General features: G+C 41.4%; 1 protein-coding gene across 6 annotated transcripts in view; it reads right to left on the reverse strand.

The window, feature by feature from the left end:
* The window catches only part of FARP1 (FERM, ARH/RhoGEF and pleckstrin domain protein 1), a 208,712-nt gene that overhangs the window by 144,469 nt on the left and 36,701 nt on the right, over nucleotides 1–27,542 (reverse strand). For 4 of the 6 annotated variants that reach the window (XM_048072721.2, XM_013174412.3, XM_048072722.2 and 1 more), the window contains one exon: nucleotides 22,111–22,306. In XM_048072721.2, the coding sequence (XP_047928678.2) occupies nucleotides 22,111–22,281 (171 nt within the window). In that variant the 5' untranslated portion in view covers nucleotides 22,282–22,306. Of the gene's footprint in view, nucleotides 1–22,110; nucleotides 22,307–22,517; nucleotides 22,538–27,542 lie in introns of those variants that run through there. The other 2 variants (XM_048072720.2, XM_013174410.3) reach the window with 2 other exon arrangements.

The raw sequence follows: 27,542 nt of genomic DNA on the forward strand, positions 1-27,542 counted from the left end.
GTTGCCTGGATATTCTGTGACTTTTTATTGTTGGTGAGATTGGACCATAGGACAAAAAAAAAACCCACACTTTATTAGATTTTCATCTTCAGTGAAATTTTAAAATGAGTCAGGTCTAAAAACCGTATATAGCGTGCCTTACTTAGCATACTCTGGTTATTATATGTTGTATAATTATATTCCTTGATCCTTCTCATGCCTGAAATCATAGACAGAAACTAGAGAAATGCAAGCTGCGTTTACAATGCTGTATTTCCCAACTGCATTTACTGAGTTTTCCCATCCTCCAGTTGCATTCTGCTAGCTTTTCACATAGAATTGATAATAAAAAACGTAACCACAACCACCTGGTTACATATTCAAATTAATTCAATGCAGATATAAATAGTCTCAACATAAAAACATGAATCCACAAACTGCTGAGAATTCAGCATCTTAGTTCACTGCTGGGATTAATTTCTTTTCAACAGACGGGTTGTCTAGAGAATACCCGTAATGCAGTAAATGAAAACATGTGTGTTACTGCCAGCAGTGAGAATTCATGACATTGTAACTGATAGATATTCCAAAAACAGAAACGTGGTGGGAAACCAATGGCTTGGCAGTCACTGGAACGGGGAACAAGAATGATAAAGCTAAAGATTCCTGTTTAAGGCCATACTTCCCCCTCACTTGAAATTAACGTTGTTTCATATGGAGCTTAATCTGTGGGATATTTCCAGATAGAAATGCCTCAAGATCAGAAGATCCAGATTTTTGCCCAGCTGAAAAAAATGGACTATGTATGAATTACAGGGGAAAAAAGACTTGCCAGTCCCCTTAGTATACAGAAAAAGTATACACCTCAGTGGTTACAACACAAATATTTGTGTGCATTTTTAAAAACCACAGAAGCAGAGGCAGCCTGAGTATTTTATATCGCCCTGTTCTACGAATATCTCAAAAGAATTGTATTAGAATTTTCTTAATACTTCTAATGGCAAACTATTCAGGTAGAAGGATACAGAATGCTTTACGAACATTAACTTTGAATAACTTGTCTGACATAAGTTGACAACAGCTGCTAACAGTATCAAATTAGAGAGATAATTTGTCTTGTGATTGCATTTTTGGTTCCCTTCCTTTGTAGGGCATGTAAGTACGCTCTTCATTTCATAAGTCTGTGCATGCACATTTTTGACAGTCACAGTGCACCTGCCATTCAAGAATTTTCATCTGTAAATGCCATCAGGTACCAAAGTGGAACAGAAGAATCCGACTACAGACTGAGAATGCAAAACAGCACGTTGGCTGCTGATGCCAGCTATATTTCTGCTTGCATTCAAAACAGCAACTACTGACTGTTTTAGTACTTCAAGGTTAATATGTCAGTAATAATCAATGTAGTTACCAATCAGGCATTTCTGACTTACTAAAACCATTACTCAGAGTGTTTGCAACAAAAATCTTTGAGCTGGGCAACTTCGGGTTCTTGGAATAGAATTTCTGTAGTGAAGAGGCACTTACATTCCTGCATAGCACTTTGTTCTTGCTAGCTGGGAAAAAGAGAAAGTAAAAAAAAGTCAGCATTGAAGGCACATTAAACAGAGTGGGTCTGAGTAAATGTTATGAGTCAGAGACAGTTTATTGAATAAAAGCATCCCAAACAAAGGGCACATGAGATAAACCCACGCTTAGTATGGATCTAGGGGACAAAGTACTACCTGAGCCTAAATATGTATTTATCAGATGGTTTTGCAGATTATGAAGCTCATCCCGTGGGATTACAGTGCTTCCAGATATCTTTAACTGTTAGAAATGAATGTAAACACTTAATCTTTTGCAGGGAACAGTGCTGAAATATCCATAATTTCTCATATTAAAGAAAATGGTTATTTTGTGATTACTGTACTCAGCTGAGCCCCAAGGAACTACTAATAAAAAAAATCTGGTATAAAAATCTGTCACCATTTCAAATCATATCCATTAGTCTCTTTTCTTTTGCAAAGGGTGAACGCAAGTAATGAGAGAACAATTCCCTCTTCCCTGTATGGATTACAAATCTGAAAATTAAGCAGGAACTTTCTATCCCCATCCACAGCTGCTGTGCCTAGCATCACAAGTCAGCATAGTTCAGGAGTTTTACGGTATGCTTCACTGCTAACTCAAAATGCAAATAACCATTTTCAACGCTAACACTTAAGTGTTGAAAAGCATTTTGTAAAACTGATGTTTTATAATAGCATGAACAACGAAAGCTGTGCCTGTTCAACCATCTTCCAAGCAGTTTAAAAATGCAAAATCTCACAACGCGTTAATTTCTCCAATGACTTACACTGAGTCCTGTAACAAAATCTTCTTTCCTGGTTTCCTTTTTTTTTTTAATTGTTTGCTTGTTTATTTTTGTAATGCCACATTCTCAAAAATAAGTCATCGCTTAAAATAAAATCTGAAGGACACCAATAGGTGTGCAAGTCCATAAAGATTTCTGGTGGTAATTCTACTTTGTTTCAAACAGCGTGTGGCATTCAGCCCACTTAGCTCTACACAGGAACTGGCTCAAGTGTCACAGGTTCCTATCCAGTTGATGACAGGTACCTTTGAAGCCTTCCTGATAAAAGACCCTGATCTCCCAATTTACCCGTATCTTTATGTTCCGCATGCGGCAGGAGCTGAAATGCAGTTTCATCCCTCAGTTTTCGGCTCGCAGGAGTGGGTTGTCAACTCCTGAGAATTCACTGGTGGAGTAATAAAAGTAACCTAATGCATTCAGTGAGATTTCCTTTCCAGCACGACAGCCCTCGTGCCATGAAGTGGTAGTGCATACATGGGGCCCTGCAGAGCAATTGTCGCTACAGCCATCAATGATCTGGAAATTTGTAAATTCCTAAAGGTGTGCGGCTCCATCTCTCTGGAAGGAGCAGATCATCGCTGCAGGAATCTTAAACCATAGTCTTGCACAGATCCTCCTCTAGAAATACTGCTTCTCCTCGTATTTCCATATATCTAACAACAGGCTTTCCTGTGTCAGGATGTTCGCTTTACTTGGATTGCATGAAAAAGCCTGGAAGATGGTATAGGACAGCAGCTACCCCCACAGAGCTGGTCAGCTCTGTGAAGTCAGCCATAGCTACACTGGATGCAAGAAAATGGATAAATGGATGTAATTAAATTGGAAAACATTATATAAAGCAATTTTGCCACAGCTTTAAAGCACAAGCATTGCCATTGCCAAGGACGCCATTCAGAATATTATTTTGCTTGTTAGCAATGTCTATAAATACCTGAAGGGAGAGTGCAAAGAAGAGGGAGACAGGCTCATTTTGTGGTGCCCAGTGCCAGGACCAGAGGCCCTGGGCACCAACTGGCACCCAGGAGGCTCCCTCTGAGCACCAGGCAGCACTTCTGTGCTGTGCGGGTGTCGGAGCCCTGGCACAGGTTGCCCTGAGAGGCTGTGAGGTCTCCTCCTTGGAGGCCTTCAAAAGCCACCTGGACATGGCCCTGGGCAGCCTGCTCTGGGTGGCCCTGCTGGAGCAGGGCTTGGACCAGATGGCCTCCAGAGGTGCCTTCCAGACTCAGCCACCCTGTGTTCCTATAATATTATATACTAATATGTACATGGTCTCTCACTCTCTCTTTAAATGGTATATTTACATAGCGCTATTGTTTGATTGCTATAAAATCTAGCTTTTTTTTTTGCTCAGTGATCTGGAATTTGAAACAGATTACTACACTGCAGGAGAGAAATGAGATATTTTAATAATCACCAGGTTTGTTTTGCTTATTAAATGATTTTTTTAACCCAGCTCGCAGAGCTAGATTTGTTGCAGAAGTCTATAGCAGAGCTAGCTTGCCCTCAGAAACAAGCAACCATTTGAGTTCCTGTACCCAGTGACCAGCGTTCCCTGAGGTTTGTGAATTCCTCTGCTCCCATGCAAAAAGGGACGAACCAGGCCAAGATTTTCCCTCTGCTCTTGAGCTTTTCCCATGTGGCTAGCAAGAGTTTGAGACGAACTGACAACACATTCCTGCTTTGTTTCAAGTAGCTGCCCTGTTGTGAGAAAGTGCTGCTGCACAAAAGAACAGGCGGAACTGGGATTCCAGCTTAATTTCCTTTTTCAGCTGGAGACATTAGGAGTCTGACAACACACACAGTAAAAAACAGGAGAAAGACGTTTTAAGTGCTCTCACCATTTGGATCAGATGTAAAAATAAGCAATTAAAGCTGCTTATTTTCTTCCTCCAAATGATGCTAGAGGTAATATTTTTTAATGTCAACCTCTCGCCTTCATATATGAATCCTAAATCAAAGACAAATTCTTTAAAATGCTATTCTTATCACATATTGCATACAGATTACTCAGTATCAAAATAGCTGGTCAGATTTTGTAATTAAAAAAAAAAAACACCTCTAGCTTTCCTGCTTTATTGGACGAAAAACTGAAAAAATAGCCACAGATTATAAAAAACTGAATATACAATCGATATCCTGCCTAACAGGACAGCAAGCTCTTTATGATGCAGTACCTGCTTCTGAGAGAGCTGAATGCGAGTGTTTTGAATATCCTCTCTGCCACCACAGATGTTTTCCTACAGCTGGGGTTTCAACCCTTTCTTTTATGTTAACATGAGATTAGCACTGCTGTGTATTCCTCCTTCTCCCCTTTTTCACACATACATGGCTTTGAAGCCTCAAGCAGTTGCGAGTCTGAAAACAAGGGCCGAAATTCCTTCAACTTGCTAAGAGAAACCTGAGCTGTATTCTTTGCCTCTTTTCTAAGCAACTGAAAAAGCACCATAAATTCCCAGCCCGCCTCTCAACCTTTGCCCACGGAGCTCCACCAGTAGCTGAAGCAGGTCTGCAAGCTGCAAAATGAATTTGCAAGCAGAGAAGACACGGTATGCTTGACACAATCAGTTACTTTCAGCATCTCAGCTAGTAGCCACGTTATACACGAGGTATTTCCATATTTTTAAATGCTTCCATTGTGGCTGTGCTTGCTCCTAATTAAGGTCAAGGAAAACCAGACTTCAGATGGACGCACAAAAGGCTCCCCCACCTCCGTATACAGTTCTGCTATTTTGAGGCAGGTTGGTTATTTGCATCTAACACTGTCAGATGATCTTTAATCTTGTCAGGTAGACAAACAGCAGCTAAGGTAGCGCTAAAAACAGCACCCGTTATACCAACCTGTAATCTTAAACCAGTGCTGTAACCAGTTCACGTAGGGGTCAGAAATAATATTTTAATTAACGTTTGATTCACTGTGAATGAGCAGACAAATATCAGAGCTTACTTCAAGCCTGCTTGCCAGCTTGGAAAGGGAGAGTAAACTGATAGCAGCATTCAAGTGTGTTTTTTTTTTCTCCCCAACTCTTCCCAATAGGTCATTAAAAAAAAAAAAAAGGAAAAAAAGGGAAAGCAATTCACAGCAGTACTTCCTGCCTTTTGAAAGATCAACACAGACCACACAGATATTTAGTCATCTTCATATAATTGGAGACCTGGTTTTTGGACATGGAGGTTCGGTATGACTATGTATTCAAGTAACTGTAACTGTGTGGTGACTGAGCACTGGAACTGTTTGCCCGGCTTAGTTGGGGTGAGTTCAAAAGGCATCTGGATGCAGTCCTAGGTGACCTGCTCTAGGTGGCCCTGCTTGAGCAGTGGGGTGTGACACAATGACCTCCAGAGGTTCCTTCCAACCTCAACCATTCTGGGAATCTGTGATTGTCTGAATACATAATATGTGTAACGGTTGAAATTCCATGGCATACGTGTTTCAAATACCTTTTGAGTACCCAAAACTCCATCATCAAAAATCCATAGAGGCCTTAACACTTATCTTTAATATCATCTTTACCTTCAGGACTTGTGATAAACCTGGGAGAAGGTCTGTTCCAAAAAACAGCAGAGGTCACTGAACAGCATCTGTAAACACAGAACCCAGATCTGGTTTGTCCTCTGAGTATAAGCGAGCAAGATTCCTTCGCTGCATTGCTGAAAACTTCTCTTGGACTGCCAACTTCAGTGCTTAAACGAGGAGCTTCGCTTTATCAGTCAATGGAGCACCCACACAGCGTTGCTTGGGACAGTCCATCCAAGGAAGCACACCGGGAAGAACGGGCTGTAAACAATGACCTAAGGCTTGGTTTGGTTCAAACACTTGTAGTTCAGCACGTTTGCTCATCCACCCCCCAAACACATCTATTTCTGCACTAATTGGTTGTGGAGAAAAAATCCCTTAAAGCTGTCTTCACCTGCTTGCTTTTTCGAAATGGATGACGAACTGGATAGTACCTCATGTTGCTTCAAAATTTGGCATAATGAAAGGGTGAGCACTGTTCTAATGCTCCCTCTTCGCCGGGCTTGCCAATTATAATGTGAATTTCCTTCTTTTCAATTATCATTCTTGGTAGCCCACGCTGACATCTGGGCTTGAAGTGTGCTCACCAGGGGAAGAAAGGATAGTAGAAGAATATCCAAACTCTAGATCTCGCAGAACTGTCACATCGCCATTTTACGCAGCGAGACACCACCACTCTGCGTGCCGTCTCAAGCAAGACAAATACTGGTGTAGGTATTTGATTTGCAACCTTTCAGCAAGGAGATTCTTAACCTATCCCAAAGCATGGAGGCTTTTGGGTGGTAATTACCCGTATTAAAGTCAGCCCTTTACCACCTTCCAGCTGGTGGCCTGGGCAGACTTGAAAAGTGTGCTTTCTCCTTTATTTTTCTGGTTAAGGGCCCACCTACTTAAAATACTGCATGAGTCTGCATCTTCCCTTTCTCCCTGCAAGCTCGGCAGGCAGAGCTCTGCCAGCTCCTCCTTTTCGGCTGCGAGGGAGAATAAGAACATCCTGCTGCAGCAGCCAGCTGGCTACCTTCTCCTGTCAGGGACTTAATATACTTCCATAAAGTATTCAGCTGTTGCTGGATGAGAGACAGAGTGCTCTACAGTGCCTTCCTCAAACAGTCCTCTTTCTTTACTAGCACAGACTAAATGGATGAAAGAACCATATGCAAAGGAGCAGGAATGAGGATACTAACACAGCCTTCATTCTTTGGGTAATCAAAAGTCACCTAATTCATCTTAACCTTCAAGCTAAACATTTTCTATTCGGGACAAAGGCTCACGTGACAGAAGTTCATGCAAACTTGAAAAACTTTCATGCTACTTACAAACTTTTATTGACTCCTCTCAAACTTAGCTCAAGCTTGGCTCAATAAAAGCTTTCTTGTACCAAAGAGGAAAATGTTTCCACTCTCTTAAAATGAACGCAAGAAAACCCGAACGCTTCCAATTTTGTTTTAAACATGAACATTCCCTTTCAATGTCTCTATCTCAAACTGCATCACTGAGAAACTGAAAATGAAAGAACAGAAGAATAAGCAGGACTGGCCTCACCAATGCTTACTTGATCTTTTCCATGAATCACAAATCATGGACTGGAATTTCTGTTGCCAAATCAGCAAGAAACTTATCTTTCTGGTAATTTGGTCATCTCAACCAGATGCTGGGAAACTTGCTCCAGCTGCTCTTGCCTCTCTTCTGGGCTCTTCTGGAGAAGGCAGCCTGTCCTGCGGGAATCAGCCAGCCCTCTCCTTCCCAAGGGTCAGCACTTGCTGCAAGCAATACTTGGCATCATACATGTGGCAGCTCTTTCCTGGGCAGCCAGCAGGAGGCTAAAACAGGAGCAGGAGTCTAGAAAACAAGAAACTGAACCCCAAAATGGGCAAAAGGGGCTCAGAGAGCCATAGGGCTCCAGCATGAAAAGTGGAGCAGCAGAGAGAGACAGGGTGGAGATGTGAAGCCACGCAGCAGACAAACTCCCATGTGCTGACAAGAGAAAACATTGAACCACCTCTCAGACAAATGGGTTCAAAAACAAAATAAACCCAAACCACAGTTGTTTTTTCAAAAGCCTGGGCTTCTTTTTAAACTTCTGCAGCTTGCAATGTTCAGAAGTGCAGAGCTAGATTAGGCTCATTTGCAGCACTTTAGTGGTAAATTTGTCACTTAGTTTTAGTTTAGAAAGTCAAGCATCCATTGTTCCAGGGTACCTGTAACTGCCTGTGCTGGCTTGGTTATTTTACGTATTTTTACTGAATTTATTTTCTTCACTCCTGTATACTTTAAAACATTGTAATTTGTATTCAGTATGTTGTTGAAAAGATCTTTCTTCTGATATCTACATTGAACCCACCAAAAATAAAACCAGACAACCGTTCGCTTTCTGCCAGCACACAGAACAGGGACAGAAGGGCACGGAAAGTTTTGCTATGGCTGCTGCACATTCAACTTTATAGCTGTATAAACAACTGTGCCTTAGCAGTATCTTAGCTACAGCTTTTAGTTCCAATTAATCATATTAACGTAGCAGACTTGAAATTAGCAGTAATTTTTAAGAGCCACATCATTAACTCTCTGCTATGCGTAAGCATCTGATAGGAGGCAATTAAACACCGAGGAGGGAGGGAGGGAAGGAGGGAAGGAGGGATCCTGTCTCCAGCTCTGCCACTGACTCTGCTGTACAGTCACTGCTGGTTTGGAGAGCTGCTTCTTTATGTGACTGTGTCATGCTGTGATGTTTAAGGCACGAATGCATCAGACCACCAGCGCGTCAAGTACTGGAAAAAAAAAAAAGTAATAAATCTGGAAAGTTACACTTGTATACAAGTCCAGCACAGTTCTCCCTCCCTTCTTTTAATTTCGTTTTTGTTTTAATTTCTTTTGTACGTTTGCATCTTCAGAAGCCCTATTTTCCCAGCTTTCCCCCCATTCTTCCATCACCCTTTTGCATGCAGTCACGAAAGCAGATCTGCTCCCAATAATGAGACCCCTCTTCTTCACCCAGCGCTTTGCTCCAGCCAGTGACTGAAGAAACTGTAATTCACTAAAACATAAACATTTCCAATAATAACTGCGTCATTTTTGTGAAGTAATTTAAATAGAATAGCTCAGACCTTACTAAAGCAGAGATTAAGGAAACAATTGCTAAAAATAACAGATCAATTTAGAGCAGGTAAAATAAAGCGCTTCTTTACACGAGTAGCAGCAAACTGCTTGAACTTGCTGCTGCATAAGACCATGGAGGTCAGAAGTATCAGCAGGTTCAGAAGGGATTGGGGATGCTGGGGAATGAGGAGGGAAAGGCAGGGGGGCCCACCCACATGCCAGCGTGGGAGACAGAATATTATTAAGCCAGAGGGACAAGCAGCCTTACTCAGGGGTGTTTATGTTTCTACACAATGATTTTTCTGCAGAATGATTACGGAATGGACAAGGTACACAACAGGAACATAAGAAGAAAATGAAGCCAATAAGTTTGCTACCTTGCTTGCCAGAAGAGATGCCACATCTTCAGCCATATTCCAGGGCTATGCTTGCAGTTCTAACTAGAAGAGGGTGAGGGAGCAGCCCCAGCCCCAAAGGCTGGAAACGCACCTCCTGACTTGAAGCCCAGGACAAGTCCCCACTCAAAAGCAGATTTATCTCGGACAACTCTCACTCTAACAGCCTAGAACACATCTGGATACCCAGCTAACAACTAAGGAGTGTGCAAACACATGGGCCCAGTGGCAAGCTCACTGCCTGGTCCTAGCTACAGGTACGGGAACGCAAAAGAAACCAGCTCCTGGACTGAAACCTGAAAGCAAAGGCAAAAGCACTCCCTCTACAGAGAGGGCTCCACTCCTTGCCACAGTGATCCTCAGGGTCAAAATACAGCGTATAACTGTGAGCAATGAAGAAGAAGAAGAAGAAAATTACTTTACACATTGGAGAAAAACGCCCATATACTTGACCAAGGACTTCACGTGCTAGAGCAGTGGTTTTCAGCCCCTGGCAACCATCACCCATGGACCCAGGAAGTCGAGGACCGTTTCCAGAAGTTCATTGATACGGTATCGCCTTCTGCATGTGTGACCTTTCCAAAGGAATTTGCAGCACCACTGCACAGCCTTTCGGGGCCTTCAAGTGTCCCCAGATGAAAACAAAAGGTAATGGGTAACTTCTATCATTCTACGATTCTGTTCACCTGGTTAATCTCAATGTGAGGATCTGATGGCCAAAAAGGAATTGAATTACCTCTGAGTGGAGCTAAGATGTCTGTGGGAGAGGGGTATAAGTTATTTATCTGCTGGAATAATTACAATTTACAGACAAACTAGCCAGGCATGCCCAAAATGAGCATCTCTTGTTAAAATAACGTTCTCATTTGAAATGAAAAATGTAAATGTTAACATGTAAGCCATCAACAGATGCAAAAGTATTAGGTTCTGTTAAGTAATGTAATCCTTTTGTGCTACTTTAGTGTCAAGCTGACAAGCTCCATTTCAACCAAATTTTCAGTTTTCAAGTAATGAAGAGGCAGTGGCCAGTGAATTATTGAACTTCTTAGCTGCAGGAGTTAACTTGCAGTTTAATGCTCAGTAAAATATTACCATGATGGCTGAAACTCAAGATCTTTTTTTTTCTTCCCCTACAACATCCTACATAAAAGCAGCTCAGAGTGAAAAAAAAAAATCAAAACATACAACCACTTAGTTCTGAAGAAAGCCCTTTGTGCCAAACATATTCATCTACTATAATTTTGCCATTTTCAACTTTTCTCTACTCTAACCCCAGCCTTTTCAAAAAGATTTTTACAGGTTCAAAAGCATCATGTATCCGCTTGATTGCCAAATATTTCGTGGGACATGCAACGAAACCTTTTGAGTCCATATTCCAAGAGATCTCTGACTTTGAAATACACCCTTCTCATTTTCAGAATGACACCACGTTTCTGTTTGAAACACTGCTGTATCTGCACAGGAAATAAGTCACCTCAGCGAAACTAACGGCAGCAGTGTTAACTGACCCCTCAAAGGATTGTTCCCTCAGCCCAAGAAAATGCTGAACTGTTTCCTCCCTAACCTTTAGCCACTTCTCCTGGCTAAGTTCTGTAGACGTGATCTTCCCTGTAACGAAACGTAGGCAGCACAGATCTGAAATGCTCTGCAGAGAAGTGACCTTTCCACTGAAAGGCATATACCTCTTCAAAGTTGTTTATTTCACGGAACGGCTACAAAAAGAAATAACAATGGCTCGACTCAGCTTACGTTACGTGAAGCAACAAGGTTACCCTCTCCTAATTCTGTTTCTCTATAAGCAATCCCATTTGATTTGGTATAAAAAGTTCTCAAAACCTAGCTGTTGAACGCAGAAGGATTTCACGAGATTTTCAGGGGGTTTTTTTTTGTTGATTTTTTAAAAGCAGCTGCATGTATGAAGTCTCCCCTGTTCACAAAGTCTGCAGCTTGATGTTTCTACCTTGCTCTTCTTCAGACTGCCAAAAAGATGAAGTTGAACATGTGGTGACACAACCAGCCATTCCAACCGGCCTCTTTCCACTTGAATTTTATTTTTAGAAGCTTCCCTGGTATTTGAAAGCACACAGACACAAAGTAATTCTTTGACATGAAGTAAAAAATTAAAAAGAAAAGCCGAAGGGTTTGATGAACTCTAGAAAAGAAGCAAGCTTATGACACATCTCATTTATACAATGAGTATTGCCTCATGTGAAGGGTTCGATGAACTCTAGAAAAGAAGCAAGCTTATGACACGTCTCGTTTAGAAAATGAGTACTACCTCATTTCTTTTATTAGCACACAGGTATAGCCTTAAATGTAAGTTTGCCATATAGAAACCCAAAGCTTTCTACCTCTGGGTTTCCAGTCACAGAGTTAACAATGACATCTTCTACTGTTAAGTCTGAACTTCAATTAAGTCTCTCAAAGAAAAATAAAATGCTAAAACACTCCTGAATCCTAAGTTAGTGTTTCTGAAATGCTGTTGTATGGACCTTGAACAATCTGCTCATAGCTCACCCTGCCTTCAGCTAAAGGGTTGGACCTTCCTCCAGAGGCCTGTCCTAGCCTGGACGCTCTCAATGAGCATTCAGGTGCTTCAGTGAAAAGTATGTTCTTTTGCCAATGACCAGGGTTTGTTCTTAGATGCAAAGCTGTTTCTGAACTAGCTGTTTCTAGAACATCTAGGAGCAGACAGCACTGAGCTAGTTTTATTTCAGGTTGCAGAAAGAATCAGTGTGAATTTGACACCAGGATTCACTGGGATTCACTTGACACTTGACTAGGATTCACTTGACTAGGATTCACTTGGCAAAGTTCTTCTATATTCCTGTAAAAAAAAAATTTAACTCAAGCTTGACAAATCATTTTCTTTCATGTAGGTTTACATGTATTTACTTGCTTAATTCTGCTAAATTCCTTTTATTTCTATTCTGTTCACCAAAATAGTGGTATCTGAAATTAATTCCAACAGGCAACATTCCCTGAGGAGACCCTGGATCCTATAATCTCATAATGTAACCTAGCATATTTCCAGTTACTCCTGTCAACCCAAGACAGCGTACAGTGGCTGATGTTTATCCACGCCAGTAATCAGAAAGGGAAGGTGTTCCACTAACTTCGTTATCCCAGATCCAGCATCGGCTGTTCTGTTAAAATGCACCGCTTGTAGAAGACCCGAAAGAGATCCCTGCAACAAAGTATTATGAAGAGATACACAGTTTGTCCATTTAGAAAAATAAAACAAAGCAATACATTTTTCTATCTTCTAAGAAAAGATGAAACCAAAAGGCTTAGATGTGGGTTAGATGAGATGGGGGTTAGATGACAGAAGAGAATAAAACTAAGCATCATAAAACTATGCAGTGAAGCACTGAAACGTGAAAAGTCCTTTAAGAACAAAGATGTCCCCCTCTGTGCATGAAGAACAAGCTTCTGAATACCATGCAACATCTACACACAAATACCATCTACTAAATGAAGATTATTACAAATAAATTCAGTGAGAACCATACGAAGATATTACAGTATGGGAACAGGCCCACAAATATAAAAGCAAGGCAAACTGAAGATAAAAAGAAGAAAGGACTCCAGGATCAATTGGAAAGCTAGGTGACAAGGTAACAGCGAAAGAAACAAGGAGAAAAACTGCCTGCTGCTGTGCACTGCAGGAATATTTGCATCTGCCAACAGGCCATCAAAAAGCAAATTGGCACTAAGTCATAACTCACCATTTGCTATTTATATTCTGGCAGCATTATGTTTGTGCAATTTCTATCAGTCAAAGCCTCCTTTTTGGGGGTGGGGATAAGAAAGAGAGATATCGTAATCTACTTCTGCTATTGCTGTTTGTATTTGCTGAGTTATCTTGCGCTTGATGTGCGCCTCATGCACCACTTTTTATTCAAAAATTGACATATTTATCCAAGAGCAATTTTAACACGCTAGCCTTATTCAAATAGGTACAAAGACTTTGGCAGACACTTCCAGCCATGCATTTTATGTGATTTATGCATTGTCACGTAAAAGGCAACGTTTAATTGTGTGTGCGTACTGTAATCACAGCCCTGCCAGGGCACCCTGTTGGAGCAACAGAGACAAGTTTGCAGTTATTGCTAAGTCCTCTGAAGGCTGTTAAACCTGGGAGTTAAAGGTGGAGACCCTTTACAGAGTGCCCAGGTGCAACAACAGAGAGATACTGCTTTAATTACTTCATCCTCGTTACAGTTTTTTAGCTGGTCCAATTTCACTTCAAAACCACAAATTAACTTGGGTAAATGCTGGATAGATCATCTCAGACAGTTTGGGTATGGATGAGCATTTGACGTTACAGAAAGGGTTCCTAGTACTACACTGCAGATACAGCGTTTAAAGGTGATGGGCACTTGTTCCCCTGTACAGCCCAGCACATGACTTGAAGAACCAACATCCTGACACTGCGCCAAGGAAGGAGATCATCGTCAGAATGAAGGTGGTTGAAGACCTACCAGGAGATATGCCCAGGGCTCCAGAATCTTTCTGCAACGCTATCTCCTGTTAGTCTGAAGAGTATATAGTAAGGAATTCAACCAGCAGTTGCAAAGGAGCTGCGGAGAGACAACGAGCACAAGGAGGATAAGCTATAAAAGATACGTTTTAGTGTCAAGCAAGGAAGCACGAATATGCAAACCAATATAAAGTCACATTCTTATGCATTATAATGGTCAGAGGAGTTCCTTGTTCTCGCTTCCACTTCCGCAGCTCTGTACTTCTACAGCAGCTTCACTCAAATCTGAACCACTGCTAATACGCTCTGTTGTACTCACACTGTCACCTACCTGATCTTGTAGCAAGCTGGTTGTTCCAGCTAAGCTGGGGAAATCAAAGCTTTTTATGCAGGGCTGGCCCCATGAGCTGCCTTGCCACAGGGCCAGAGGAGCATCCCTGCCAGGGCAGCAGGGGGGCTTGCCAGTGCCACCTCCGGTGGCTGCTAAGGCTGTGGCTCCATCAGCTCAGCAGCACAGGCACCCCACAGAAGCAGGCAGGAAGAGAGGGCTTTGTGCCAGATTTGAGGTTTAAGGAACGAAAAAAGCACAGATGACGACCCCTGATGAACATACCGAGATGAATCCCAATGCAAAAAGAAAATCCCAAGCTAAAAGGCAAAGCAAGATTGGATGCAGGAAAAGGAACCAACAGCAGACAAATAAACCTGGAGAGAGGCACTTCAACAGCTTGTGTTATCGGCAGGCAAAAATTGTTAACACACGACCATATTCAACAGACAATGCACTGAAAGGGAAATGAATGGGCAATTTATACAATTTTGCTCTTCTTTTATCCTGTACTGCTTAAGCCTTTGTTTACATGGATAGCTTTCCATTCTGTTCAAAATAATGGAAGAAAGCAACTGCAAAAGGATTCCGTGATAAAGGTTCCTCCATCTCTCAAACAGATGAGAGAATAAGTTACAGGGAAATATGCTTTTACCTGAAATTTAAGTTCCTGAAATTCACAGTGCTCTGAATGGCCATTCATCACGCTGTGTGATATAATCACATACCAGTAATGCTTTGCATCTGAGCCCAATTTCCCTGATCTTCTGCTCAAGCTTTAGTGCAGGAGCGTAAGCCAGGAGTGCACTGAAATGCCTGAAGTCTGCCATGAGATTGTGCTCTTGCAAAGCAGCACACTTATGCTGCAGTTCTTTAGCTGCAGACAACACACTTATTTAAACAATCACTCTCCAGGTAGAGGAGGAAGGCAGCTATTTTCTCCCAAACGCTTATCTTGCTCATCTGTTATGCCCCTCCGGAGCATATGGCCAGAAGCAAAGACAACTGCTTTTCATACAGAGCTTAAGGAAAATAACCTAAGCTTGACCACCCTGTGCTGGCAAAGAACAGGCTTAAGTAAATTAATCATGGCATGCATGTGCACCACAGCACTAATGAACTGCTCCTCCAAAGCATGCTTTCCTTCGCGGCTTCCCTGTAACAATTAGGAGAGAGAAAAGAAGCACTATTGCAGTTATAATTTGCTCCCCCAGCACATCTGAGCCAGCCAGCATAGCTTGCCAGCTATGGGGTGCAGGGAAGACTCACTTACCACCTCACATGGATGGGGAGTAAAAGGAAACAAAGGAATTTGTGCAACAAGTTAGGTGCCTAGATGACAAATGAAGGCTAAGCCATTGCCCTGTGCTCCCCTTACAGGGATATACAAGCAGCTCCAGAGAGCAATTAATCTCATCCTAAAATACAAATCCGAGACAGGCATGATGAACAGCCTGTTGAAGGTACCATGTTTTTACCCTTAACTACAAATGGAAGAGCGATTAGTTGAGACTGACATCTAGTTTTAAAAACCTTTAAAGCCAGAAGAGATGACTCTGGCTCTCAGGGGGGAGGAAGGAAGCAGACAACAGTCCAGCTCCCCTCCTTCCTCTGACCCAAGTCAGAACATCCCCCCCATGATCCTGAAGGAGGAAATGCGCTGAATCTCCACTTCTCCCACTGATAACCCACTCACCCACACACGTGCTCCTGAAGAAGAGGAAGGGTGCAGACGTTGAGCTGCTCGCGGGACGGCTGCCGCCTCCAAGCCGGGTGGCCCAGGGGAGCAGCCTGCAGCTGGGCCGGGAGCCCACGCTCCCCACGCAGAGCATCGCACCAGCACCCCGCAAACCAACCCACAGCAACAGATGTGGTCTGTGTTTGGGACCAGATGTGCTTGGAAGTGCTCCCGTGCTGCCTCCTGGGCCAGGCTGCCCGCGCCCCTGCCAGCACCACGCTCTGCCTTGGGATGGAGCGAGCGCAACACGGCGAGTCGGCTGAACCCAGGGGCAAAGGCATCAGAGAAGCCTTCCCTGACTATGCCGAGGTTAATTCGTTCAAGGCAATTACATTCATTTCCCAGTCATCTCTAAATACATCAATCCAGCCTGAAAAGGCGCTGGATCTGTTGGCAATTATATTATATTCTCACTCGTTCTGTCCATTCTATAGAACACTGTAATAAAACAAAACCAAAACAAAGCAAAAAAAAAACCACCAAAACCCAGCAGTTTAAACAGCCTGCTGCCTTGGGTTACAGAATTTTGCTTTTGGATCCTTTTCTCTTCCATTTTGAAAAGCACATAAATTATTAACAACAGTAGCCAAAATTTCCAGCCTTTCACCAAGGGCGTTCTAATCATCTGTCAGCAAAAATCAGAGTTTTTTGGGTATCTACTAATACTGGGTATCTCCTAATACTCTTCTGCTGAGAAAAGTGTAGCTGATCTGTTTCAGAATTGCAGAAAAAAAAAATGTTTTTCTTCTTCTAATTTCAGAAGATCCAGCAGGGTTGGTGTAACAATTAGTGAATATTTAAATTCTTGATATTCATTGGAAATGGTCTGACAGTGATGGCCAAATAATTTCAGGCATGAGAAGAAAAGAAAGTCTCAGGCTGATGAATAACTGACATTTGACCTGCTGTTCATTTCCTAAGCTGGAAAAAAATGCAGCTCATATAACAGTTGAAGCTGGCTAAGAAAGCATAAAACACTGTTTCATGTTTCTGCACTGCCTTATTGTCTAATGCTCTTTTTTAAAAAACTGTTTTATTCTCTCAGAAACTTTAACGGCTATAATATGTGTATTGAGGAGAGGGGCAAATAGCTAGGACAAAGCAATTACCATAGCCCATAAATGTTACAGAAAATAATTTAAACGTTTATGAAAATGCAGATGAAATTTCAGATCTAATAGAATAGTGCAATGTCTGTACAAATTTCTAACAGCAAGGATTACGTGTGCTGTGGTAAGCAGTTACACTTTTTAATATTAAGCTTTTCCTGGCATACTTACACTGGCCTGACGTTGGCAGGGAGTACCCTTAATAGAAGGCATTTTCCCCACAAAGGAAGTAGGAACCACCATTATATGGCTGCACAAACAAAACCAACCGAATGGAAAGCCCACCCCAGAACATCAGTCTTAAAAAACACAGCCCCTGCAGGATTATGAGGTCCTTTTTTTAATGAAAATTCTGGGCATCAGGCACAGAAATTCCCTGCCAACGCACAACATCTGAACTCGAGTAGAAGATAAATGCTTTTTTTAAAGACCATTTGGTCTTTATTCTCAGATATTCCAGAGATGAGGAAGTCTTTCTCTTCTGAGAGAAAAGCAAATTGAAATGAAATGTTTACAGCTGATGTTTACTAAGGATTATACCCTCACTCTGCTTTCTATTAAAAGACTCCTGTCGCTTAAGGAACCAGGTGTTAATCCCTCAAAGCGAATGACATTTCCCAAGCCTGCATATTTCACAAAGCTTGAACACTTCCAGAGAGAAAGAAGGTTTACACGAGACAGAAAACAGATGTTTAATAAACTGGGGTAATCTGACAGGCAAGCATGTTTTGGTCTTTCCAAAAGACAGCCGCAAAAAGGCAGCAACTATTTTCTTCCAGACACAATAAAGATGACTTGGGTTTGTTTTTAATTAAAGAGACCAGAGCCTAATTGAAAGAAGAATCCTTACCTCCTGTGTTATACTTTGATCTCAGCTTTGAAGCTAATGGGAGAGAAACAGCTCTGACTTTCCATTTAGTATCAGTAGTATCATTCCAGTCTAATCAGCATCATTCACCCCCGGATGCGGATATGATCACTGACAGGCATCCTGTCAGTCATGGTTAAACCTGGTCTGAGTCAGAGTCATCACAGCAGCCTAACGTGAGAATCAGTCAAGCCTTTGGCATTACCTGGAAAGGAACAGCACTGACTCTTCCCGCTTAGGAACAGTTTTCGAGCAGATTATTTCTGTCATTGAAACAACTATAGAAATAAACATAGTATAAATTGCACAGCGGTATAAACATTAAGGGATTATTCCCCCAGAATGATCTCCAGTAAATGCAACCATCAGCTCTTTTTCCTGTCCTTAGAAACTTACTTTCTTTTCGACTTAAACTGCTTTGAATCTACAGGAGAGACTGGATAAAAACTAACACATGAAATCCATTAGTTTTGCTATGGTTTTATACAATTAACCCCATTCTCTTCAAACTAACTGAAACTCGTACAGTCCAACCTCTCCTGTATAATACACAACTTGTAACTGGCAGTGTTGCATTACCTAAGTCATACGGTTGAAGTGTCAGCCTTTCAAAATGTTCCCGATCTATTTATTATCATTATGTGTACAAATGTGAAAAAATATGCTTCCTCCCTCACATTAGTCATTTTTTGTTAAAGCTGTTGTTCTCTTACCTAGCAGAAAAGGACTGCATTTCTATCGCATAGCCATAACTCAACTGAATGTTAGCTGAAAGAGACTGATCTATTTTGGACCTCTGTGGTCTTCCACTTAGCATATCTAACTTCTTCTTCAGCGAACATAGCCAAACTGGAAGTTATATTTGGAAGATAAAAGCAAGGAACAAAAATCAATTACACATTTGCATGCAACCTTTCCATACAGCCAACGCCACGGCCAACAGCTGTGAGTGCTGTTGGTATTAACTTTGAACTTGTGCCCTGATGTTCAGGCACTGACCACCTGTAACTGCAGCTGAAGCCAGCTCTTGTCTGAGAGCTCAGGACAGAATCAAACGAAAGGTACAGAAATTTAGTCATAAAAAGCTGAATAACTTCGGAGGGGGGAGGATATTCTACACACTTTATCTTCTCATAGCAGAACACAAAAAAACTGCTTGAAAAGACTATGACTGATGATTGATGACAATTTTTTTATTTCCCTTTCACGTTAAAGACAGTAAATATCAAGGGTTTTTTTGTTTGTTTGTTTGTTTTTGAGGGGGAAGCAGTGCCTACTCTTCCTGTGTCTCCCTTCAAGCATCTGTATTTGCCTGAAAAAGATTCATGCGAACAGCTAATTGGGCTGGCAATGAAAACTAGATGTGCAGATGTGTAATCCAGGATTATCTATTCAATGTTTTACTGGCTTTTTGAAGTGTAGGAATTTTTGGATATTCAGCAATTATATATTTTCTCAACAAGACAGAATATAACAGTTTTCTTACATACCCTTCCTTTCACAGTATTGCATTTGCAAAGCTTGATGGAAAGGCCTTCAGAGGGCTTCTGTTTTTCAGGTCTCCCACACATCTCTCCACTCTCTCCATACACTTTACGGGTGTTTTTGACAAAAAATATAATTTACAGACTCATATGAAGCTATGGGGACCTCTTCCTTTTAATGCCAAAAGTTGGTCAGAACTTCTCCTTGGCGAAGAAGAAATGATACCAGAGTTACATCACTTTTAACCAGCCCAAAGAGCAGGAACGTTGGTGGGGAGGACTGGAAGTAGGTCATCCTTTTCTGCTGTTTTGTCATACAGAGCAGACACAGAAATCTCAAGGAGTTTGCGCTCATAAAAACAGGTCGTTTGCATATGGTGGGAGGAAGGGGGTTGTTTAAGTGCAAGGGGGTTGAGTCTTGTCCCCTGGAAGACAATTAAAAAAAAAAGACAAGACGATAAAAACATCCCACAGCCTAAGACCTTTTTGCAGTGTTAGCTAACGGGTAGGCTGAACCTACATCAAAAGAAGTTCTAGGAGCAGCAAGGAAGGAGGACTAGGCAGATGGATAGTCCCAATTATTTTATTTCTTTCTCAGAAATGAGGAAGGAATAGCGCAGCACCAGTATCTGTTCCTATTTCTGCACAGAGCTCATGAGCAAACAGTAAAGTGATACAACTTACACTTTTTACCATCCTACAAGGTACAGAATAGGCAGCAATAAAACCACTCAAAGTTTGGCCCATTTGCTAATGCAGAAAAGAACGTTGAGCAAAATTCCTGAAACTGTGAGAAACACAATACCTTCTCGGTTTGTACTTATATCATATTTTGAAGGGTTTTTTTCATAATTGTGGCTGCCAGGAGCTGAAGTTTTGGAAAGAGTGGTTTCAGACCCTCAGTCATGCAAAAAGCTTTTACTTCTCCACTGAAAATCAAGCCTACAGATGTGCTTAGGCATATATGTTTTACATCTTCTGCCCACAGCCATACTTGCTGCTCCTAAAATATTTTGCTGAAATGGTGTCACTTACTTTCTTCTGTGTATACTGCACCAGTCTGGCTAAAACCAGCACACTTATAAATGGGAACATGGGTTTTCCAGCATGAATAAACATCTCAATTTGCATGTATTAAGAGTTTTTTTAGTTCTGTCAGATCGGCCTAAAAATTTGATGCCTTTTAGGGGAGACTGAAAAATATGAGTATTGTTCCATCTGACTATGCATAACTTGAAGACAAAAGGCTTTAGAAATCTGCTCCAAAACACTTTTTAATCAAAGAACACAGCAAATTTCACAAGATTTGATTTTAAAACCAATTGGACTCTCAATGCACCATTTTCAAAGAGTTTTAGGAGCTTTTAGCAGCTGTGAAAAGAAAATATTATCTCTGGGATAATAGGGACATTAGTACTACACATGATAAGCAGCACAAGTTTCATATCTGATACTTTAAACTAGAACTGTATTTTTGGATAGTGACGCATACCCAAAGACTGCTAACTTCATTCTGTTCACTGTAGATACTTGATAGGCATTCTGAAGGGCGCAAAACCATGACAAGCTGCTGCATAGGTAAGTATTTCAACTTCATAACAATTCAGTTTAAGAGTCTAGAGGACTTTCTTCCTGCTTCTAGTAATTCTGGGACTGCACACACAATTCTAGTCAGGTCACAAACAGCAGCAAAGAGCAAACTGAAAAGCGTTATGTGTACACACAAAACAAACAGAAAAACATGTTATGAACAAGTGAAAATTCTTTTTTATGTGCATTTTCCTAATCATTTCCACTTTAACACAGGGATAATATTTTACTAGTTGCCACAAGCAATTTTATACAGTAACATTTTATACAGTATACATTGAGTGAGATCAACGTATCTCACTGGTTACCCCCCATTTCACAGAAGGGAAAATTGAGCCAATGAAGGCATGGAAGTTACCATGGTGACCTAAAATGCATGTAACAAAGGATGAAATTTGAACTCAGGTTTCCAGTTTCCTATTCAATGAACCTCAAGAACTCTGAAAAATATACATTCCAGTACCCTTTCATAACAGTAACAGTGTTCAACAACCTCACGTGTTAATCACCTAAGTGTGGCACATCAAAATTACTAACAGCCAGATAGTATAAAACATTATTGTTCTTTGTATCAAAACTAATTCAAACTAATTCTTCTGATCACACATACACACACACACAAGCAGTAGTAACCGTTTGCTTACTTGGCAAGTACAAACCTAGATTAATATCAGTGTGCACTGACTGTACAGAGAAACTTTAGATGGGATTGCTTTGATTCTTCCCTTGCACTCAGCGCATGTGTGAGAACTTGGTGTCTTTAAGAGTGATAAACTGGTGAAAACTTTGATGATTTCAAGTTACCACTCTGAGGACCTGCCAGAGGGATAAAAAAATCATCTGTGTAGTGTTATGTTTATTAGATCAAGGGCAAAAGAGCACCACAGAAATATATAAAACGTTCAGAAAGCAGAGGAAACCACTGATATAATATGTGAGGGGGAAAAAACACCAAAAACTTTCATCTCCTTTCATCTCTTTTGAAGCTGTTCAAGCAGAAACTAATTCTATTGCACCATCATATATTTACCTTTGATATAACAGCCCTTTTCCCTGCAACATGAATTCATTAGCCAAAGAATCACAGAGCTGAGATATAAAGAGAACTGGTTTAAAACCATGCATTTTTATAAATGCCTCAACAATCTTTAGCCACCCCGACGCCCACACCCTTACCGGAACATCAAAAGTTTCTTGCGTGTCATCCAGCATCTGAATCTTGATGGAGACAAGTTTTCCCGGAGGCGTCATAGGTGGTTTCTGTCCATGCTCCAAGGTACTGATCCCAGCGTTCTCCTGAGCTCCCAACCGGGATCCTGCTGTTGGTCTCTGCTCTGTTTCACCCATGTTTAGAGAAACACGTTTCTTATATCTGAAAAGGGAATAAAGGCAAAGAAGACTGTATCACTAATAAGTAGGAGTTGTTGCACATAATATACTTACAACTGGTAAACTACTACATCGTGATCCTTAACACAAAGTAATACTATTATGAACATATATATATTATATATATTTTATATCATATGAAGGCAGGAAAACGAGGCGAACTTTACAATTTCTAAAATGCAGAGGCTAATCACCTGCTAGGGTAAGAAAGACAGACCAGTTGGAGTACTGCACAATGAGAAAAGAATAATATTCCATTCCTCTTGAAAAACAAAACATGACCACTTTGGAAACAGACCATGACACAACCCAGATCTAAATGGGTTATTGCTAATTTTATGTACTTACAAATTAGGCTGTTAGCAGCCAAACCCAGGACTCCCAGAGATGGGTGGAAAATGAGAAAAGCAGGTGGGGCAACTCACCACCTGCCAGCCATCATCCCCTCCTGGCCTTATCAGCACTTTCTCCTTTGCTCCTTCCAACCTTCCCTGGCCCTTTCGCAGCTGCCAGTGTGCTGAAGGCTCTGTGAAGCATGAGAGCTGAAGGGGTATAAGATGACCCCAATTAAATGGCCTCAATATTTGGTTTCCTTTGGGGACCAGATGTGCTGTAGAATGTGGAGCCTGACACAGTCCCACTGGCGGGTCAAGGACTGTGAGAACAGGCCATAGGAAGTCCAGAAAAAGCCAGAATAACATCACTGGTTGGAAAAAGCAAGGCTTCCCAGCACAGGCAAACCTGGCTTCTCGTGGAGCCCTGTAAGGGGCATGGGAACCCCAGGGCATGCTCCTTCCCCACCATGCTAAGGGAAGGCTCCACCTGTACCAGCTCGCCAGCACAGCTCACTGAATAGGGAAGTCTTCTTCGTATCCATGGAAAGAAACCTCAGAAACTGGCTTGCTAATTTTGTTTCCATGCAGCTTTCGCACTGCCTTACACAGCGTTTCCTGCTAAATAAATATTCTATCCTAAAAAAGAGAGCAGAGCTGCAACAGTGATTCAGTGTGATTTTTCATTAACTGGCACAGCTTTGAACCTTCTTTTTTAATTCAAGGATCATTAGTTTTACTTGTCAACTGTTACACATCATACCAGAATTTTATTCCACTTTTTTTTTTTTCCACATCTGACATTCTAGCTGGATTTCTGATGAAACCTGCTGCTACTGTCTATTTGTCTTTCTTGGTAACTGCATTTCCATTCCCCGTGACTTTTATATGCTGATCAATGACCATTAAAAAAACATGTAGCACACAGAAAGAATGGAAATGTAACTTTCCAGCTGAACAGAGCTATAAGAATAGTACTGCCAATCACAGCCTGGCTTTTACTCTGAGGTTAAAATTATTGAGAAGCCTATGGGAAAAACAGAGAGCACAATACAGCCTATGTACTAGTGAAATGTCTCACCAGTTCTACCGTATACTATAAAGACCAGTGCCATGTAATAAGATACTATAAGGAGGGAATAAAAACAATCCTGTCTTTGGCGGGCTATACTATTTACTGCACATCACTCTTCCATTTCCTGACCAATCTGTTCCCACAGACCTTTAATGCAGAGAGTAGCTCGGAGTGAAAATTTTTTAAAACAGTACTTTGATTAAAAGAAAAAAGCATTAGCTGAGAGAGCAGGGAATGAAAAATCAGGGACCACACACCTCTACATCTCAACTCAATAGGCACAAGTGAAGGAGAACAAAAACCAGCAGGAAACCTAGAAGCTTCCCCAGAGGACAACAGCGAGTACAGCTAAACGTGGCGAACCAGCGAGTTTTGCAATGAAACAGCACTATCCTACTCATCGGGGTTGAAGAGATGCTAGTGAAACCCAGCCAAGCACAAGCCAAATACTAATGAGAGGCAAATGCACTTCATAAATTTTCATCAATTGGCATTGTGATCTAAAACGTAAATGGAATCGATTCAATTGATTTTATTCTTTAAAATTAATTAAATTGAAACCTTTTATGAGACAAGAAGTGTCAACAAGAAAACTGCAGTTGGAGGCAGGAATTCCAGGAAGAAAAGAGAGAGAGCTATATAGCAACACTCTTACAAATAAACTCACAAATAAACTTGATTTTCCTGGCATTTAAGTACACAGGAACTTTTAAACACTGGAAATGCGACTAGATGCAAATACTGTTAATTCAAAAGCTGTTTTAAGAGCTCTCCTAAAGCCACCATATGCCACAGACAGCACCAGTACTGAAGAAAGGACCTCTACAATTGCTAGGAGTAGCAAATTGCTGGGCTAGGTACAGACATTTAAAGTGGACAAAGAGGAAAGCTGTTCTACTTATCAGTTCCAAAATGTAGGAATCAATCCAGCGCAATTCAAGAGATACCATTAAATATTCAACATAAGGAATTATTATGGAGCTCAAACCTTTCTGTGAATGTTCTTCTGATTAGATGATCCAGTGGCCCACACACACATTCAGACAGGCCAATAAACTTAGTGAAATAAGGAAAAAAGACATGAAGTTAGGAGCCAAAAGAAACATGGAGGAAAAGTACAAGCCAAACCACTCCACATACACAGCTGAGAGGTTTATTATTATTATTATTATTAACAGCGAGTAATATAGAAACTCTTGTAATATATATTGAACCATTCAGTTACATATGCACATTTCACACTGGAAGCAAAGACCTAAGAAGTATTGGCCACGATGATCACTTGTATCTGCTACTTGCAAATTAAAAGCAGACCTTTCCTTTTTTTTTTTTTTTTCTTTCTCTCTGTCTCTAAACATCAGCATGCCATATTGGACATTACTTTTTTTATGTATGATGCTAGCCTCACTCACTATGGTGCTGTTGTAACATGGGCACAATGTATTTATTACGCTTTTACATAAAAGCGGCCTTCAAACTTACAATTACCCGCTCTAAAATAATGCAGCACATCTGGCAAACTGCATACCTTTCCACAAATCACTTTGATCTAGATGACCAAGAAGGTCACAGAATGTAAGAGAACAGTAGTAAGCAAATATTAAGCAAACCTGAGGGGGGAATAGGATACCTAATGTCTGTCACAATGAGGCTTAGGTTTGGACAGAGGATGGAGAATTATAAATACACTCTCACCCTCCTCGGATCCTTCGCTGAGCCAATATACCTTGCTAATCCAAAAGAAAATAATTCAGTGTTTTGTTCTTTGCTGGGCTGGCAAATTAAATCCACTCGTGGTGTGCTGGCAAATCTAAGGCCAGGGTGAGCTAAGCCCAGCCAGTGTTTCTTGCAGGTGCTGGCAGGCCAGCAGATTGTGTCAAGCCATCTCACATAACTCTACCTGAAACACCTGGAGGGCATCAACTACAAAAAGGTACAAATGCCATCAGATAAATTAGTAAGCGTGTTTTAGTCCAAACCACACATTAACAATCCAGTTACACAGATACTGCGTGGTCAGATGAAAATTTTAAGTTCTTTGCACACTCACGCAGTAGCTGGACGAAGGCCAAGATGGGGCTCAGCTTAATGTCATTGCGGTTCTCGGTGTTCAAAACTGTGCCTGAACAGGTGCATTTTATAGCATTTGAAAGGCTCAGGCCAAATAATGTTTCCACATATTTTTCTTTGGCAGGAAGAAAAACCAATTAAACTGACTTAGCAGTACTCTAACGGGACCTAGGAGTAGAAGCAACACCTTTTTGTCTTGGTGGGGAGAACAAAAGGTTACAACAAATTATGAAATACTGAATAAATAAAAGAAGAAATAAGCCAGTGTTTGAAACACGAGCAGAACTCCCGTTGGAATATTCGCTAATCTAATCTGTTAATTACTCTGCGTTTCTGTGAGACAAGGAGGTTGGACACTTGATGCAAAAAGCTCCTGAAGCCTGAAGGCTCCTGTTGCTGGGGGAGCGTCTCACCAGGTGTGGAGGCCTTTCCACTTCTGTTTTGTTACGGCACGCTTTCAAAGCACACAACAGAAGGAAGCACACTGTTCATTATTCCCCCTTTAAAGGTGGGGAAAGCAGGCCCAGTGGGATGGCATGACTGGCCTTAAAGGCTACTGAGCAGAGCAGCGGCAAGGCCGGAGGAGCAGTCCAGGCCTCTCAGAAGCCAGCCCACCATCTCCCAGATCAGGCGGTAACGAGACGTCTGAAAGAAATTAATGTAGTCAATATAATACCAGATGAGACGACTCAAACTGTCTCAAAGACTTATAAACTCTTAGTAAGAACTAAGAAGGCACCAGAGAACTAGAAAAGAACAAATTTGAAACAGACCTGCCAAGGCATAATGAATGTGGAGCAGCAAAGAAAAAAAGGGGCGATCCAGGCAGCCTACCAGCATGGGCTCGTAGGGCTCAGCTTTCTGTAAAATTTTTGGAAAGCCTCAGCTGCAGAGAGGATTATATGGAAATACTACCGTAAAGTATTCTTCCTCAGTTCTAAGCACCTTCATCTTGCAGAAAAACACAGAATTTGACACCAAAAAAAAATTAATAAGTCAAATAAGTCAGTTATGAGGAAAGACAGGATGATATGCACAGGTTGAACGTGGAGGGCTCTGTGAGAGAAGGTGACGATGCCACTGCTCCCAAAGGCCTGTCCAGCCCTGCACCAGACATTAATGCCTGCACAGCAGAGGTAGCAGGACGTGTCTGAACCTCAGCTGCTCCGCTGCAGAGGCCAATTCATCAACCGCTTTTCGTATGATGCACCGATTCTTCCTATTTCCTTTTCCCTCCCTTGGACAACAAAGTAGGCAAAAATGTATGACAAAACACACGTAATGGATCCGTACTGTCTTCAGTAAGGGAAAATTCTATACCCTCAGGAAAAATTGCCAAGAAAGCCACATTTTCATTAATGTACCAGAATGACCATAAATATCAAATAGGAAAGCAAGTTTCTTGGATCCGTATTTTAAAAGGGATAATAATAAAATAACAAGCAAAGTGGAACAGGAAGACAGAAATTGAATTTAGTCTGAAATGATGAGGAACGGATGCAGGGCCAATATGTCTCAGGTTTTTGTATTTTGTGAAACGTTATCCCAATTAATTTTCACAATTCCATGGCAGACAAACTAAGCAAATATAGTGAGAGTTCATCTGCACCAGGTGTACCACTGATGTAAGGTGACCCCCGAGTCAAAAACTGTGGATTGAAATCTGGCTGAACAGCTGGGCCCAGAGAGTAGTGGTCAGCAGCCCAAAGTCTTGTTGGAGGCTAGTAACGAGCTGTGTATCC

This window comes from Anser cygnoides, chromosome 1 (genome assembly GCF_040182565.1).
Source record: "Anser cygnoides isolate HZ-2024a breed goose chromosome 1, Taihu_goose_T2T_genome, whole genome shotgun sequence".
In the NCBI taxonomy this organism is placed as follows: domain Eukaryota; kingdom Metazoa; phylum Chordata; class Aves; order Anseriformes; family Anatidae; genus Anser; species Anser cygnoides.